This window comes from Odocoileus virginianus, unplaced genomic scaffold (assembly GCF_023699985.2).
Source record: "Odocoileus virginianus isolate 20LAN1187 ecotype Illinois unplaced genomic scaffold, Ovbor_1.2 Unplaced_Scaffold_21, whole genome shotgun sequence".
NCBI classification, from domain to species: Eukaryota; Metazoa; Chordata; class Mammalia; order Artiodactyla; family Cervidae; genus Odocoileus; species Odocoileus virginianus.
This window is the reverse complement of record NW_027224283.1, coordinates 233572-250220: the sequence shown is the minus strand read 5'-3', so window position 1 is coordinate 250220 and position 16649 is coordinate 233572. Positions and strand designations below refer to the sequence as shown.

The 16649-nt window shown below is 36.5% G+C and overlaps 1 protein-coding gene and 1 pseudogene across 1 annotated transcript; both read right to left on the bottom strand.

Moving 5' to 3' along the window:
- Positions 1-1881: 1881 nt before the first annotated feature.
- Positions 1882-2832, bottom strand: LOC139033609 (olfactory receptor 6C2-like). The gene has a single exon (XM_070463028.1). It carries the CDS (start codon positions 2830-2832, stop codon positions 1882-1884), a length of 951 nt encoding a protein of 316 aa, XP_070319129.1.
- Positions 2833-12076: 9244 nt separating this feature from the next.
- On the bottom strand, positions 12077-13010 carry LOC139033607 (olfactory receptor 6C2-like; annotated as a pseudogene).
- Positions 13011-16649: the final 3639 nt, after the last annotated feature.

Sequence of the window (16649 nt, the reverse complement as noted above, 5' to 3'; positions counted from 1 at the left end):
CAGCTTTCTTTCTAGTCCAACTCTCACATCCATACATGACCACTGGAAAAACCATAGCCTTGACTAGACAGATATTTGTTGGCAAAGTAATGTCTCTGCTTTTTAATATGCTGTCTAAGTTGGTCATAACTTTTCTTCCAAGGAGCAAGTGTCTTTTAATTTCATGGCTGCAGTCACCATCTGCAGTGATTTTGAAGCCCAAAAAAATAAAGTCTGCCACTGTTTCCACTGTTTCTCCATCTATTTGCCATGAAGTGATGGGACCAGATGCCATGATATTTATTTTCTGAATGTTGAGCTTTGAGTCAACTTTTTAACTCCCCTCTTTCACTTTCATCCGGAGGCTCTTTAGTTCTCCTTTACTTTCTGCCATAAGGGTGGTGTCGTCTGCATATCTGAGATTATTGCTATTTCTCCCAGCAATCTTGATTCCAGCTTATGCTTCATCCAGCCCAGTGTTTCTCATGATGTACTCTGCATATAAGCTAAATAAACAAGGTGACAACATACAGCCTTGATGTACTCCTTTTCCTATTTGGAACCAGTCTGTTGTTGCATGTCCAGTTCTAACTGTTGCTCCCTGACCTGCTTATTTACCTCTCAGTAAATAAATAATGGGACATTCCTAGTGTTTCAGGCAGTAAAGGATCCTCCTGCAATGCAGAAGACTCCAGTTTGATCCCTGGGTTGGGAAGATCCCCTGGAGAAGGAAATGGTAACCCACTCCAGTATTCTTGCCTGGAGAATCCCATGGACAGAGGAGCCTGGTAGGCTACAGTCCACAGGGTCGCAAAGAGTCAGACATGACTGAGTGACTTCACTTCACATCATAACTTAAAAATATTTTTTTAGGCTTTTAAAAAATGATTAATGCTTTCTGTTTTTAGTTTAAAAGATATCCTTTAGCCACATGGAACTCTGCTCAATATTCTGTAATAACATAAATGGGAAAAGAATTAGAAAACGTCAGAAAAAATTGATATATGTTTATGTATAACTGATGGAGAAGGAAATGGCAACCCGCTCCACTACAGTTGGACATGACTAAGTGGCCTAAAACAACAACATATATATAACTGAATTACCTTGCTGTAGACCTGAAACTAACACAACATTGTTAATCAGCTACACTTCAATATATAAAAAATTCTTTACCCCAAGATCATGGAAATATTCTTCTAATTTTCATCTAGAAGATTTGTTATTTTTCTTTTCACATTTTTCACATTTTTAAGATTAGAGTCTGATCATCTATTCAGAGAAAAAACATTAAGGTGTTATAATTAATTACCATAATATGTTGTCTTAGAGATACAGTCATCAATATCAAAGTGGCAAATAAGCACATACTTGACAGAAAGTGTATCCTAGAAGGAAATAAATCTGTGCATATGACTTCACAAATAATTTCCCCCTTTGAAGACAGCTTTATTGAGGTATAATTGATATTCACATATTTAACATATGTGTAAATTACACATTTTCACAGAAATTCACATTGTTTAATGTATACAATGAGTTCAGACATATTCATACACCGGTGAAACTATTGTCACTGCTGTTCCTGGGAGATCTGGGACTCAGCTTAGGACATATCAGTCAGTAAAAGAGGAGTAGCTGAGCACCATATAATAATACATTGATATTGCCTATGTTTCTTGGTTCTGTAAGTAACAGACATACTGTTATAAATATTTACAGTGAATTTCCCCCATGTATTCCTGGAGATATATTGAGCTAAAAGGATTATCAGTACACATATTAATGGTAGGTACTAAGTGTAACAGAATGAGGTTGTGATTATAAAACTATGGCTAATATACCATTAGAGAAAAATAAAATGAATACCAAGGAATTCTTTTACAATTTGCTTTTTTGTATTTAGTAATCATTTAGTTCTTTGAAACTGAATGCAACCTTTTTGATCATGTCTTTGAAAGCTTGTACCACTTGTTTGTTCCTCAGAGTATAAATGAAAGGATTCATTACAGGGGCAACTGAAGTTGTTAGCACTGACACCACCTTATTCATAGCTACCCCTTCTTTTGCATGTGGTTTAATATAGATGAAGATGCAGGTTCCATAAGTGATAGAAACCACAATTATATGGGAAGAACATGTAGAAAAAGCCTTTTTCCTTTGCTGGGCAGAAGGGAATCTGAGAATGGTCCTGATGATGTATGTATAGGACATGACTACACACACCAAGGTGAATAGGAGCGTCAACACAGCCAGGACCAAGATGAATCGCTCTAGAAACTCTGTGTTGGAGCAAGTGATCTTCAGGATGGGAGCAGCATCACAGCCAAAGTGATCTATGACATTAGAGTCACAAAACTCAAGCTCAAAGCCCATGCCAAATGGTGGGATGACGATGATTAGAGCAATCATGTAACAGCCAGTGAGGAACTTGATGCAGACCGTGTTGTTCATGATGGTTGTGTAATGCAGGGGTTTGCAGATGGCCACATAGCGGTCGTAAGACATGGCCGTCAGGAGAAAAAACTCAGTTACACCCAGGATAACAATAAAAAATAATTGAGTGGCACATGCATTGTATGTAACAGTATTGTCCCCAGATGCCATTGTGTAGAGGAATCTGGGAATGCAGACGGTTGTGAATGACACTTCCAAGATGGAGAAATTCCGGAGGAAAAAATACATGGGTGTTTTGAGGTGAGGATCTACCAAAGTGAGAGTGATGATGATCAGGTTCCCTACAACACTCAAAAGGTAAGTTAGAAACAAAAAGATGAACAGCAGAATCTGTAGACTTGGGTCATTGGTTAGTCCCACAAGGATGAATGTTGTTATTGCTGAATAATTTTTCATCTCTGATTCCTGACGGTGGTTGTGTCTATGTGTTAAAAAAAGAAGAAGAAGAAGAAGAAGAAGAAGAAGAAGAAGAAGAAGAAGAAGAGAGAAGAAGAAGAAGAAGAAGAAGAAGAAGAAGAAGAAGAAGAAGAGAGAGAGAGAGAGAGAGAGAGAGAGAGAAATTAGATCAGAGAACTAGACTGTTACATGAATTAGCAGAGGGATGACATGAAATTCCTAGCTAATGTTAACTTAGTTACATAAGTCAAGGTTTTATTTTATTTAAGTGTGAATCAAGAACACTGTTTTATTTGCCTGTTAACGAAGAATGCTATTGGAGCAGCAGTTAATTAATCATTATTGCTACTGGATTCCCACTGCTGAGCATTATACTGGATACTAGTCAGAAGGCTCTATCTAAAGATTCTTATTACTATATCAATTTAGTATTAATTCAATAGTAAAGGAATTATTTGGTCAACAACCTAATGGAAAAGAAGCTAGGCTTTTTTATCAGCGTTAATGAACAGAAAAACACCGTCATAAAAATATGCATGGTTTGTAATTTCCTGACAATCAAGCCTCAAGCTGTGCTGTCATCTTGGTTCTATGTGGGATACAGCGATGACTACAGGTAAGGTTGTGAAGTTAAATTTTTTTCTCCTCTCCACCTCTGCTTCCTTGCTTGTGATGATAATCCACATTCTCCTCTAAGGTGCCTCACATCTCTCTGCTCTCTTACCTTTTAAACCGCACAGAGTACGCTGATAAGTCTATTCAAAAGATAGAATCAGAGTAATTTTCAAAACCTTACTTAAGATCCATTTCTCTGTTTACAATCACTCACTGGAGTTCCATAACTCTTGGAATAAAAGTCAGACTCCTTACTCTGGTTTATAAGATATTTCATGATCTCATTGCTGTGAAATGCTCCTAATTTGTCTCTAGCTTAGCTGTTTGGGTCTTCTGTTCCTTGAAGATGCCAAATTATTTTCCATCCTGGACCTTTTCCAGTTTTCTCTGTTCTAGAAATGATCTGTTTGCATTCTCATGTGACTGGATCTTATTTTTCAGGTGCTAATTTAAACATAATCCACTCAAAGATGCATCTCTTAGGATCCTATCTGTGTGTTTCTACCTCCAATGTTGTGAGCATGCTCTCTGCTTCTTTCTTTTATTTTCCATTTACTTTTTACTTTCATCCTCTACTTGACTGCATGTTCCATGAGAACACAGATGGATTTATTTTGTAAACCACTGTAAACCCAGGGCTAGATTTTTTCCTGGCATGTAGTAGATATGCAATACAAGTTTACTGAGTGAATGAAGCCGGGCATTTTGTCCTCGATAATTGATAGACTAGTTTCATTTAAAGTGTAACTGAAAAGTTACATCATTCATTTATATTTTAGGTTTTAATCTTCACCTAAGGATCTCAGTGTATTGAGGCAATTCTAGAAATCAGAGAGATACATGATCAATTTTAGTCATCATCTCCCATAATTACACTAAACTACATCATCTGTACCTAAGATTGAATAATAATTAACATTTTAAAGCTACTTGGGGTTAAGAGTGGTGTCTTGAAGGAAGGATTGCAGAGGAAAGGAGGTGGCCTGGTGGTAAGGTTTCCCTTTGTTCATCTCTTTGCCTCATTTTCTCAGAAGGAACTTGGTTGAGGAGAGTTGTCACCCAGTCCTAGGTCTCCTCTGAGAGAGCCCATCTGGGTTAATTATAAGACATAGGGATGGGACTTCCCTGGTGGTCCAGGAGGACATGGGACTTCCCTGGTGGCCAAGATAGGGGATATGGGTTCGAACCCTGGTTCAGGAACTAAGATCCCACATGCTGCAGGGCAACTAAGCCCATGTACCACAACTACTGAGCCTGCACTCTAGAGCCCGCAAGCCACAGCTGCTGAAGCCCTCAGGCTCTCCAGCCCATGCTCCACAACCAAGAGAAGCCGCCACCGTGAGAAACACTCACACCACAATTAGAGAATGGCCTCTGCTCAGTGCAACCAGAGAAAGCCCACCCACAGCAGTGAAGACCCGGAGAAGCTTAAAAAAAAAGAGAGAGAGAGAGAGAGAGAGAGATGGGGTTTAAGAGAGTGGAAGTTCTGGAATAAAATAGCTACCAGGGCTTGATACTTGGGTTCACACATGGTCATGAAACTTTGGAAAGTTCAGTAATGGGCTCTTTTTCCTGTTCTGTGACATGCAAATAATAATTGTATGTTTTTCATGGGTTAGTATAAAGATTAAATACAGTAATTCTTCTAGGCTCTTAGCATCCTAACTGGCATAGAACAGATATCAAATACATTCTATTCACTCTATTTCTTCTTCCAGGACCTACCGCCTCTCCCTGTGTTCACATACTGTCTCATACTTTTTCCCACCTTATCCCTAGATTTACCTCTCACCTCTTACTATATTCTGTATACATATTTTAAGTTTGCTGCTATCTTTGAGATTAAATACAAAATTATAAGCTCCTTTTAAATTCCACAAATGTAATATTCATTGATAAGTCTGTTTATGTGGAAGTAATTCAACTATATACAATGTAACATGTGACTTATTTTCTCTGAATCTCATACATTCATGCTCTACACTATTTATATTTTCTAATGTGATTCCTTGCCCAAGTCTCTTAATTCAAGTGTTGTTCCTTGGGATATTCACTTCCTTTCAATAACTGCAAATTTCATATTCTCTCCTTGTCCTAGGATCTGCTTGTTTCATCTCATTGTACTTGAGAACTCCCCAAAAATTCCCCCCACTAATTTATAAGAAATATCTTTTATGACCTCTACATGTTGCCTTATATCTTTCTCTTTGAACTATTGCAAAGGAACAAGAGAGGAAGAAAAAAAAAAAAAGAAAAAAAAAAAAACCTTAGTCAAATGGACACCAGGTTACAGTAAATGAAACTGTCAAGGACTTAAGAGAGCTACATAAATTGAGATACAAATCACCTTAATAATTACTTTGGCCAATCCTCTAATTTTAAAGATAGAAATCAGAGGGTCAGCAGTCACCAGGCTCACTAGGAGCAAAGTCTAAAGAAGAATCTAAGATTTCTAAATCTGATTTCTATGTTTTTTTGCACTGTGCCAAAATTAGGAGAGAATTTCAGGGTGTTTTTTTTTGTTGTTGTTGTTGTTGTTTCTCTGATTTCCACTCACCCCTCAGGAAGTTTGCCGCTTCTAATATGTGTGTGTGTGTGTGTGTGTGTGTGTGTGTGTGTGTGTTTTAATCTTTCAAGGGTACTCAGTCCACTCTAGCTGATCCCTCAGTCTCTATATTACTTCAGGGAACATTTATCATCAGTGTTGTAGGAGGAAATAAATTCACCTAGGGTTTTAGAAGCTGATAACCATATTTATGTTACTCACTCCAGGCATATTTATGTTTTTAATTGAAGAATAAACTTCTCATGAGGAAATTCCTGGGATAAGAATAGGCTTTTAATGGAGATAGCAGCATAGAAAACCCCCTTTTCATTTTATTCAATTTAATTCACAAACTTCTTCAAGGAAGGTAATATTTATAAGCAGGTACTAAATGTTAATAATTGTGTTAAACATTTAGATTATATCATTTAATTCTCAAAGCAGCTCTCTGAGGCTGGTTGTGATTTAATCTTCATTTTACAATTGAGGAAATCATGGTCCAGAAATATTTAAAATTGTGTACAAGGTCAATGACTTAGGATGCAGTAAAGCAGGAATATTAACCATTCGTCTATATGACCCAGCTCATAACCACTATAAAACACTTCCTTCTCAACTCTTTATTTGACTGATTTATTTTTCCTCTTTATCTTTTGAGAAACAGAAAATGACCAACATCTTCTCTATGATGCTGTCAAGTAACTTTCAGGGAATGAAATAAATCAATGCTCAGGGTGTATTTATTTCTGAGGGTTATAGTAGAATGATAGTTGGTCTTCAACAGTAATAATTCATTACATTTGTAGGGTTTCCCTGGTGGCTTGGATAGTAAAAGAATCTGCTTGTCATGCAGGAGATGCTGCTTTGATTCCTGGGTCAGGAAGATCCCTGGGTCAAGAAGATACCCTGGAGAAGGAAATGGTAACCCACTCCAATATTCTTGCCTGGAAATGCCATGGACAGAGGAGCCTGGCAGGCTACACAGTCCATAGGGTCACAAAGAATCAGACAGAGTGAGCAACTAATGCACACATTTGTGGCAAATGGAATGTTTCCCATTTGCAGTCACTGTCTCTAGGGACTCTGGTTTCTCTCATCACTGGGATGGAAAAAGATCTTCCCAGGAAATCTCAATTATTTTTGAACATGAATGTTTTCTCTTGGATGTTGCCACCTATTTCCCATAATGATCTTCAGGTGAGTTTCCCCTGAGACTACGGAAATGTGGCTTTCCCCTTCCCACCGGGGGTGCAGCATCCATTTCCAATATGTGCTAGATCTCACTTCAGAGTCCTCTGTCTTGCATTGATGGACAGGGGTCTGACTTGGGTGTGTAATAAATGGTGGGTCAGTTAACTGCTTCTTTCTCAGGTACTGTGGAACCACTCAGAGAGTGACCATACTCTACCAGATGTTAAAGTTGAGTAGCATTCCTATTATCCTTCCTTGTCTTCTGATCTAGATTCCCAGTGCCTACATATGGGGTCCACCAAGCTCTCCTCAACCTTGGATAAGCCCTATGAACCCACAATATTCTCCCTTCTCTCCTTGAAAATATGTTATTATCTTAGTCTCACCTGAAATACATTGGGTAACCTCATGCAGAATAACATGTGAAATTTCACCGATGTATTGTGGCATTAATAGCTCTTGGGTGAAAAAATTGCAACCTACTCCAGAATTATTGCCTGGAGAATTCCATGAACAGAGAAGCTTGGACGGCTACAGTCCATGGGGTCACAAAGAATCAGCCACGACTGAGTGACTAACACACCCTTATTAATAGCACAATGTTTTACCATCTCAAGTGTATTTTGTGGTACTGTTCATTAAATACAGGGAATTATCTCTAATGGTAGATACTCAAGCTTTTGAGAAAAATAGAAACATTAGGGAGACATTTTTGCTGGATTAAGAGGAAAAGGAAGTCTTAGGGCCTCACACATGGGGGACTATATTCCTCCCCTAAAAATTTACTGTCCTAGCCTTCAAATTTTTCCAGAGGACACCTTTCTGAAGTCTTATTAAAATTCAAACGTCACTTGTCAGAGAGTAGAATAACATTGGATATAACTATTGATTTCTATCATGAAACACTGTTCTTAACTCTCCTAGACCTGGGTTTTGGAACACCTAGGTCAAAACTTTCTGATTTGTAACTTTGAACTAAGTAAATCATACTCACCTTTCAGAGAGCTGCTCATGGCTTCTGTGCAATTTAACCACAAAGATCCTTAAGGTGATTCAGAGCTGAGAAGACTTTGTTAGCTGATGGTGTGTCCTACAAAATTTTTCATGCACTCACACACTTACACTCACTTGCAAGTGTGTGAGTGAGCAGAGATCTCCTAGGGTCCCATTGCCCACAATTTCCCAGAGTTTTTTCTCAGATGTCCTTTTACTTTCTATAGTCTTATAAGGATACCAAATGAAAGATATTTTCTGACTTAATTCTAGGAAAAATGTTCATATGTTCTGTATAGTTAAAAGAATTAAAGACTCTAGTTGTTGGTGAGAAACTCTTTTTGGTTTGGGCAAACTGATATCTTGACCTCTGTACAGAAAGGGAGCACTACCTGCAAATTACAGGGATGGCATAAATTATATCTGGTCCTCAACAGGTTAGCAGGGATCATCTGATTAAACAAACAATATAACACCTTGGGATCATAGGTTCAAAAGTCACTAATTAACCTATAGAGTAATTAACTTTGGGTGGAAAAAGTACTGCTCTCAATTGGGACTGTGTCCTTGGAGAAAGGAAGATGCAACAATAGAATCAGAAATAGGTCAGGTACAAAGCAGTAAGTGTTTGTTGTTGATGAATCTGAAGTGTGATTTCTTTTCACCATTTTTTTTTTCATTGTTTAAGGCATTCTGCTGTGTTCAGGGAAGAAGCTCACAGGAATGCAGAGTTGTGGCTCTTGGTGAAACCACACCATCTTCTATTGTAGGAGAATTACCCATTCATCTCATGACTAATTATTATAAGTACTTAGGAGATTGCATACTCATGATTCTAAAGTAAAGCAATATACCTCACTATCAGATGGTTTTTTTTTTTTTTTTGTAAGTAACATGGGTAGGAAAGAGCAAAACTGTTTCAGGTCAACTTGGACACTCCACAATTCACTTCCATTTATAACTCACTAAGAGTTATCAAAAATGAATTTTGAAGTTTATCAATTTTAAAAATATCTAGTAAATTAGACTTAATGGACATGAATTTGAGCAAATTCTGGGAGATGGTGAAGGACAGGGGAGACTGTCATACTGTAGTCAGTCCATGGGGTCAAAACGAGTTGGACATGACTTAGCAACTGAACAACAAAATTCAGTAAGTTCAGTCACTCACTTGTGTCCTACTCTTTGTGACCCCATGGACTGCAGCACGCCAGGCTTCCCTATCTATCACCAACTCCCAGAGCTTATGCTCAAACTCATGTCCATTGAGTTGGTGATGCCATCCAACCATCTCATCCTCTGTCGTCCCCTTCTCCTCCTGCCTTCAATCTTTCCCAGCATCAGGGTCTTCTCCAGTGAGTTAGTTCTTTGCATCAGGTGGCCAAAGTATTGGGGCTTCAGCTTCAGCATCAGTCCTTCCAATGAATATTCAGGATTGATTTCCTTTAGGGTTGACTGGTTGGATCTCCTTGCAATCCAAGGAACTCTCAAGAATCTTCTCCAACATCATAGCTCAAAAGCATCAATTCTTTGGTGCTCCACCTTCTTTATGGTTCAACTCTCACATCCACACATGACAACTGGAGAAACCAAAACTATTGATCAATTTCCTTACATTTTATAGTACCATTTAAGCTTTTTATTTTTTCAGGTCATTTTAAAAAGAAGTTGTCATTTTACTAAGATATACATTTACTGATATAGTATTTTTATGGCATTTTTATCTTTGCTATCTAAGTTGTATCTATCAAAGTTTCTCCATTTTTAATATTATCTATATCTTCCTTATTATTTGTTTATCAGTTTTACCAGAACATGAAAACCTTATTAGTTCTGTTTTTTGGGAGAGCAGTTTATTAATTTCCCTCATACTGTATCTTTGTTTTTCATTTCATTAATTTCTGATCCTATCTTTATATCTTATCTCTATATTTCAATATATTTACTTGGAGTTTTAAAAATTCCATTAAAGTTGAAAGTTTAATTTTGGTCATCTTTTCCAAATAAGTGCATTTATGTTTAAAACTACCCCTCAAACTGGCTGCTGATAGAGGATCACTTAAGCTTCAAATAAACAGAAATATTTCCTTAAAAAGATGCCTCAAACTAACACTTTCAGTGCATGATACATGCTTGAATATGTCATATTGGTATTCAGTTTTATGATAAATATATTCAGTATAAACTTATGTTTTAAATTATATGAATTATGAATGAATTTGCATGAATTATGGATATGAATTAAATACAGATGCAAATAAAATGCAAATATAAGATTTTAATATTAATGAAATATAAATGTATTTTGTATAGTATATAAAAGTTCATTTTTTGATGGAATATATTGTAAAAGTATTTGTATACAGTACTTTTATATATTTATATGAAGAATACTCCTATCACTATATGAGTTTTTGAAGCTTTGTAACAGCAGAATGTATAAACAGATATTCAGTGAAAGCTCATTTTAATCACCTTATCCTTATATGCTCAGTTACCTATCCATATATTTTCACTATTTTTCCAGTGTTTTAATGCATTTTTAGGCATATGTATAATTAGATGATAAGTTTTCAGCTTTTTCTAAACAGAAAGGATGTATGCACTGTTTTGCATCTTTCTTACTTAAATATATAGCATAATGGAAAATTTTCTATGTCAATATACAAAGAGCTTAGTTTATTTTTTTTAACAGATGTAAGGTATTCGGCAGAATGGAACTTCTGTTGAATAGAGCAGTCTTCTATTGATGCCTTTTGCGATTAAAAGCAATGCTGAAAAGAATGACTTAAATGAATATTGCTTCACAGACTTATTCACATACCACAAATTGGGAGAAAATATTTGATTTTCAAGTATCAAATATATGATAAAGGACTTGGATCAAAATATACAAAGAGCTCTTACAACTCAGTTAAGAAGACAAGCAACATGGGACTTCCTTATCAGTCTAGTGGTTAAAACTTCAGATTTCTCATGCAGGGGACATGAGTTCAATACCTGGTGGGGGAACTAAGAACCATGCATGCCATATGGTGCAATCAAAAATTAAAAAAAAAAAAAAAACAACAAAAAGGCAAGCAACCCAATTAAAAATGGGTGAATTATTTCAATAGAAATTTCACCAAAGAAGATATACAAACAGATGATAAACACAGGAAAAGACGCTCAATATCATTCATCATTAGAAAAATGCCAATTAAATCCATAATGTGGTGCCATTATACACTCATGAGAATGGCCATAATAAAAAGAGTTAAAATTCAAGTGTTGGTGAATATGTGATGAAACTGGGCCCTTTACACATTGCTGGTGGGACTAACAAGGTACAAATTTAGAAAACAGCTTTATAGATACCATACAACTCAACAACTCCACTTTAGGTACAAAAGAATGAAAACGTATGTCTCACAATGACATGGAAACAACCCAAATGTTCATCAACTGGTGAAGGAAAAACTGAATGTAATATATCCATGTGATGGGATACTATTTGCTATAAAAAGGAGTAAGCTCCTAATAACTGCTACAACATGAATGAACCTCAAAAACATTATGCCAAATAAAAAAAGTTAGACACAAATACATATATGTTTCCATTTGCATGAAATGTCCAGAAAAGACAAATTTATAGAGAAGGAAAACAGATCAGTGTTTGTACTGGAGGTAAGGGGCAAAAGTGGTGACTGACTGCCGTTGGTCATCAGAAAAATATCTGGGGTGATGGAAATGTTCTAAAATGGATTATAGTGGTGATTGGACAGCCTTGTTAACTTACTTGAGTGTATTCAATGGTATAATTAAAACTTGTGAATTTTATAATAGTTAAATTACATCTAAATAAAACTCTTAAAATAATAGGAAGTTGTTTTACACTTTGATCTTTTAATTTCATTAATCTTAGTTCTTTGAAATAGATGCAACACTTTTGATCATATCTTTGAAAACTCATACCACTTGCTTGTTCCTCAGAGTATAAAAGAAAGGATTTATTATGGGGGCAACTGAAGTTGTTAGCACTGACACCATCTTATTCATAGCAACCACTTCTTTTGCATGTGGTTTGATGTAGACGAAAATGCAGGTTCCATAAGTGACAGAAACCACAATTATATGGGAAGAACATGTAGACAAAGCTTTTTTCCTTTGCTTGGCAGAAGGGAATCTGAGAATGGTCCTGATGATGTGTGTATAGGACATGACTACACACACCAAGGTGAACAGGAGCATCAACACAGTCAGGACCAAGAAGAATCGCTCTAGGAACTCTGTGTCTGGGCAAGTAATCTTCAGGATGGGAGCAGCATCACAGTCAAAGTGACATTAGAGTCACAAAACTCAAGCTCAAAGCCCATGCCAAATGGTGGGATGATGACGATTAGAGCAATCATGTAAAAGACAATAAGGGACTTGACGCAGACCATGTTGTTCATGATGGTCGTGTAATGCAGGGGTTTACAGATGGCCACATAGTGGGCATAGAACATGGCCGTCGGGAGGAAAAACTCAGTCACACCCAGGATAATAAGAAAAAAAATAATTGAGTGGCACAAAGATTATAGGTAACTGTATTGTCCCCAGAGGCAAGCATATACAGGTATCTGGGAATACAGAGAGTGGTAAAAGAGACTTCTACAATGAAGAAATTCCAGAGAAAGAAATACATAGGTATTTTTAAGGTGAGAATCTACAAAGGTGAGGGTGATGATTGTCAGTTCCCAATAACACTCAGCAGATAGGCGATGAACAAAAAAATAAAAAGCAAAATCTGTAAGTTTGAGTCATCTGTCAGTCCCACCAGGATGAATGCTGTTAATATGGTGTAATTTTTCATCACTGACCTCTGACATCTGCACCTTCTGTTGGTTAAAATAAGGTAGAAATTGGATATGAGTTGGGTTCAAATGGCTTAGAAATGAGAGTAGAGCAAGAATGCCAGGCAAGACAATATAATTATATTTGATAATGTGATTGCATTGGTGACTCATGCTCCTCCAAGATTCATACAGTAGTGTGGCCAAAAGCTGATATTAAACATTCTTATCATTATACTTATAAGTCTGTGGTACAAGACTCCCAGATTAAAGCCCTCTAGAGAATGAACCTCTTTCAGATGACATCAGTCAAGTAGAAAAGGAAAAATAAAGGCAAAAGCATTATTTATCATGAATCATATAAAGGCACCAGAGAGGCAGCACAACACATTGGCTTGGGGCATGGACTCTGGAGCTTGATTTTCTGGGCTCAAATTATGATTGCTTAGCACATGACTTTAGCTAAACTATTAATTTCTGTGTATCATTTTCCTCATATGGAAGAATTATTCCACGGAGAATAACTGAATTTATTGCATAGTATTGTTAAAGGAATAAATGAGTCAATATGTTTAAACCACTTAGAAAATTATCTTAAATATAATCAACACCATATGTGATTATGTTATTTTATTATTCTATACAAGACTTCAGAATGAATGCCAATAATCCTTCTGGTCATAAATACTGTGTATCTTCTTTTATTGGAATGTAAATAGACTTGACTATAATGAAAGGTGGGATGTTCCTAAAGCTTTTTTTTTTTTTTTTACTAGATGGACCTTTATTAGTAAAGTAATGTCTCTGCTTTTTTTTTTTTTTCATTAATTTTTATTAGTTGGAGGCTAATTACTTTACAATATTGTAGTGTTTTTTGTCATACATTGACATGAATCAACCATGGATTTACATGTATTTTCCATCTCGATCCCCCCTCCCACCTCTCTCTCTACCCGATCCCTCTGGATCTTCCCAGTACACCAGGCCCGAGCACTTGTCTCATGCATCCAACCTGATCTGTTTCACCCTAGATAATATACATGTTTTGATGCTGTTCTCTCGAAACATCCCACCCTCGCCTTCTCCCGCAGAGTCCAAAAGTCTGTTCTGTACATCTGTGTCTTCTGTTTTGCATATAGGGTTATCGTTACCATCTTTCTAAATTCCATATATATGTGTTAGTATACTGTAATGGTCTTTATCTTTCTGGCTTACTTCAGTCTGTATAATGGGCTCCAGTTTCATCCATCTCATTAGAACTGATTCAAATCAATTCTTTTTAATGGCTGAGTAATATTCCATGGTGTATATGTACCACAGCTTCCTTATCCATTTTCTGCTGATGGGCATCTAGGTTGCTTCCATGTCCTGGCTATTATAAACAGTGCTGCGGTGAACATTGGGGTGCATGTGTCTCTTTCAGATCTGGTTTCCTCGGTGTGTATGCCCAGAAGTGAGATTGTTAGGTCATGTGGCAGTTCTATTTCCAGATTTTAAGGAATCTCCACACTGTTCTTCATAGTGGATGTACTAGTTTGCATTCCCACCAACAGTGTAAGAGGGTTCCCTTTTCTCCACACCCTCTCCAGCATTTATTGCTTGTAGACTTTTGGATAGCAGCCATCCTGACTGGCGTGTAATGGTACTTCATTGTGGTTTTGATCTGCATTTCTCTGATGAGTGATGTTAAGCATCTTTTCATATGTTTGTTAGCCATCTGTAGGTCTTCTTTGGAGAAATGTTTGTTTAGTTCTTTGGCCCATTTTTTGATTGGGTCATTTATTTTTTCTGGAATTGAGCTGCAGGAGTTGCTTGTATATTTTTGAGATTAAACGTTTGTCTGCTGCTTTGTTTGCTATTATTTTCTCCTAATCTGAGGGCTGTCTTTTCACCTTGCTTATAGTTTCCTTTGTTGTGCAGAAGCTTTTAAGTTTAATTAGGTCCCATTTGTTTATTTTTGCTTTTATTTCCAATATTCTGGGAGGTGGGTCATAGAGGATCCTGCTGTGATTTATGTCGGAGAGTGTTTTGCCTATGTTCTCCTCTAGGAGTTTTATAGTCTCCGGTCTTCCATTTAGATCTTTAATCCATTTTGAGTTTATTTTAGTGTATGGTGTTAGAAAGTGTTCTAGTTTCATTCCTTTAAAACTGGTTGACCAGTTTTCCCAGCACCACTTGTTAAAGTGGTTGTCTATTTTCCATTGTATATTCTTGCCTCCTTTGTCGAAGATAAAGTGTCCATAGGTTTGTGGATTTAACACTGGGCTTTCTATTCTGTTCCATTGATCTATATTTCTGTCTTTGTGCCAGTACCATACTGTCTTGATGACTGTGCCTTTGTAGCGTAGTCTGAAGTCAGGCAGATTGAGTCCTCCAGTTCCATTCTTCTTTCTCAAGATTGCTTTGGCTATTCGAGGTTTTTTGTGTTTCCATACAAATTGTGAATTTTTTTGTTCTAGTTCTGTGAAAAATACCATTGGTAGCTTGATAGGGATTGCATTGAATCTATAGATTGCTTTGGGTAGTATAGACATTTTGACAATATTGATTCTTCCAATCCATGAACACAATATATTTCTCCACCTGTTTGTGTCCTCTTTGATTTCTTTCATCAGTGTTTTGTAGTTTTCTATGTATATGTCTTTTGTTTCTTTAGGTAGAAATACTTCTAAGTATTTTATTCTTTTTGTTGCAATGGTGAATGGTATTGTTTCCTTAATTTCTCCTTCTGTTTTCTCATTGTTAGTGTATAGGAATGCAAGGAATTTCTGTGTGTTAACTTTATATCCTGAAACTTTAATATATTCATTGATTAGCTCTAGTAACTTTCTGGTAGAGTCTTTAGGGTTTTCTATGTAGAGGATCATGTCATCTGCAAACAGTGAGAATTTCACTTCTTCTTTTCCTATCTGGATTCCTTTTACTTCTTTTTCTGCTCTGATTGCTGTGACCAAAACTTCCAAATCTATGTTGAATAGTAGTGGTGAGAGTGGGAACCCTTGTCTTGTTCCTGATTTTAGGGGAAATGCTTTCAATTTTTAACCATTGAGGGTAATGCTTGCTGTGGGTTTGTTATATATAGCTTTCATTATGTTGAGGTAAGTTTCTTCTCTTCCTGCTTTCTGGAGAATTTTAATCATAAATGGATGCTGAATTTTGTCAAAGCCTTTTTCTGCATCTATTGAGACAATCATATGGTTTTTATCTTTCAATTTTTTAATGTGGTGTATTACATTGATTGATTTGTGGATATTAAAGAATCCTTGCATTTCTTGGTTAAAGCCCACTTGGTCATGATGTATGAGTTTTTAAACGCATTGTTGGATTCTGTTTGCTAGACTTTTGTTAAGGATTTTTGCATCTATGTTCATCAGTGATATTGGCCTGTAGTTTTCTTTTTCTTTCCTTTTTTTTTTTTTTTTTCATCTTTGTCTTGTTTTGGAATTAGGTTGATGGTGGCCTCATAGAATGAGTTTGAAAGTTTCCCTTCTTCTGCAATTTTCTGGTAGAGTTTGAGTAAGATAGGTGTTAGCTCTTCTCTAAATTTTTTGTAGAATTCAGCTATGAAGCCATCTGGTCGTGGGCTTTTGTTTGCTGGAAGATTTCTGATTACAGTTTTGATTTCCTTGCTTGTGATGGGTCTATTAAGATCATCTATT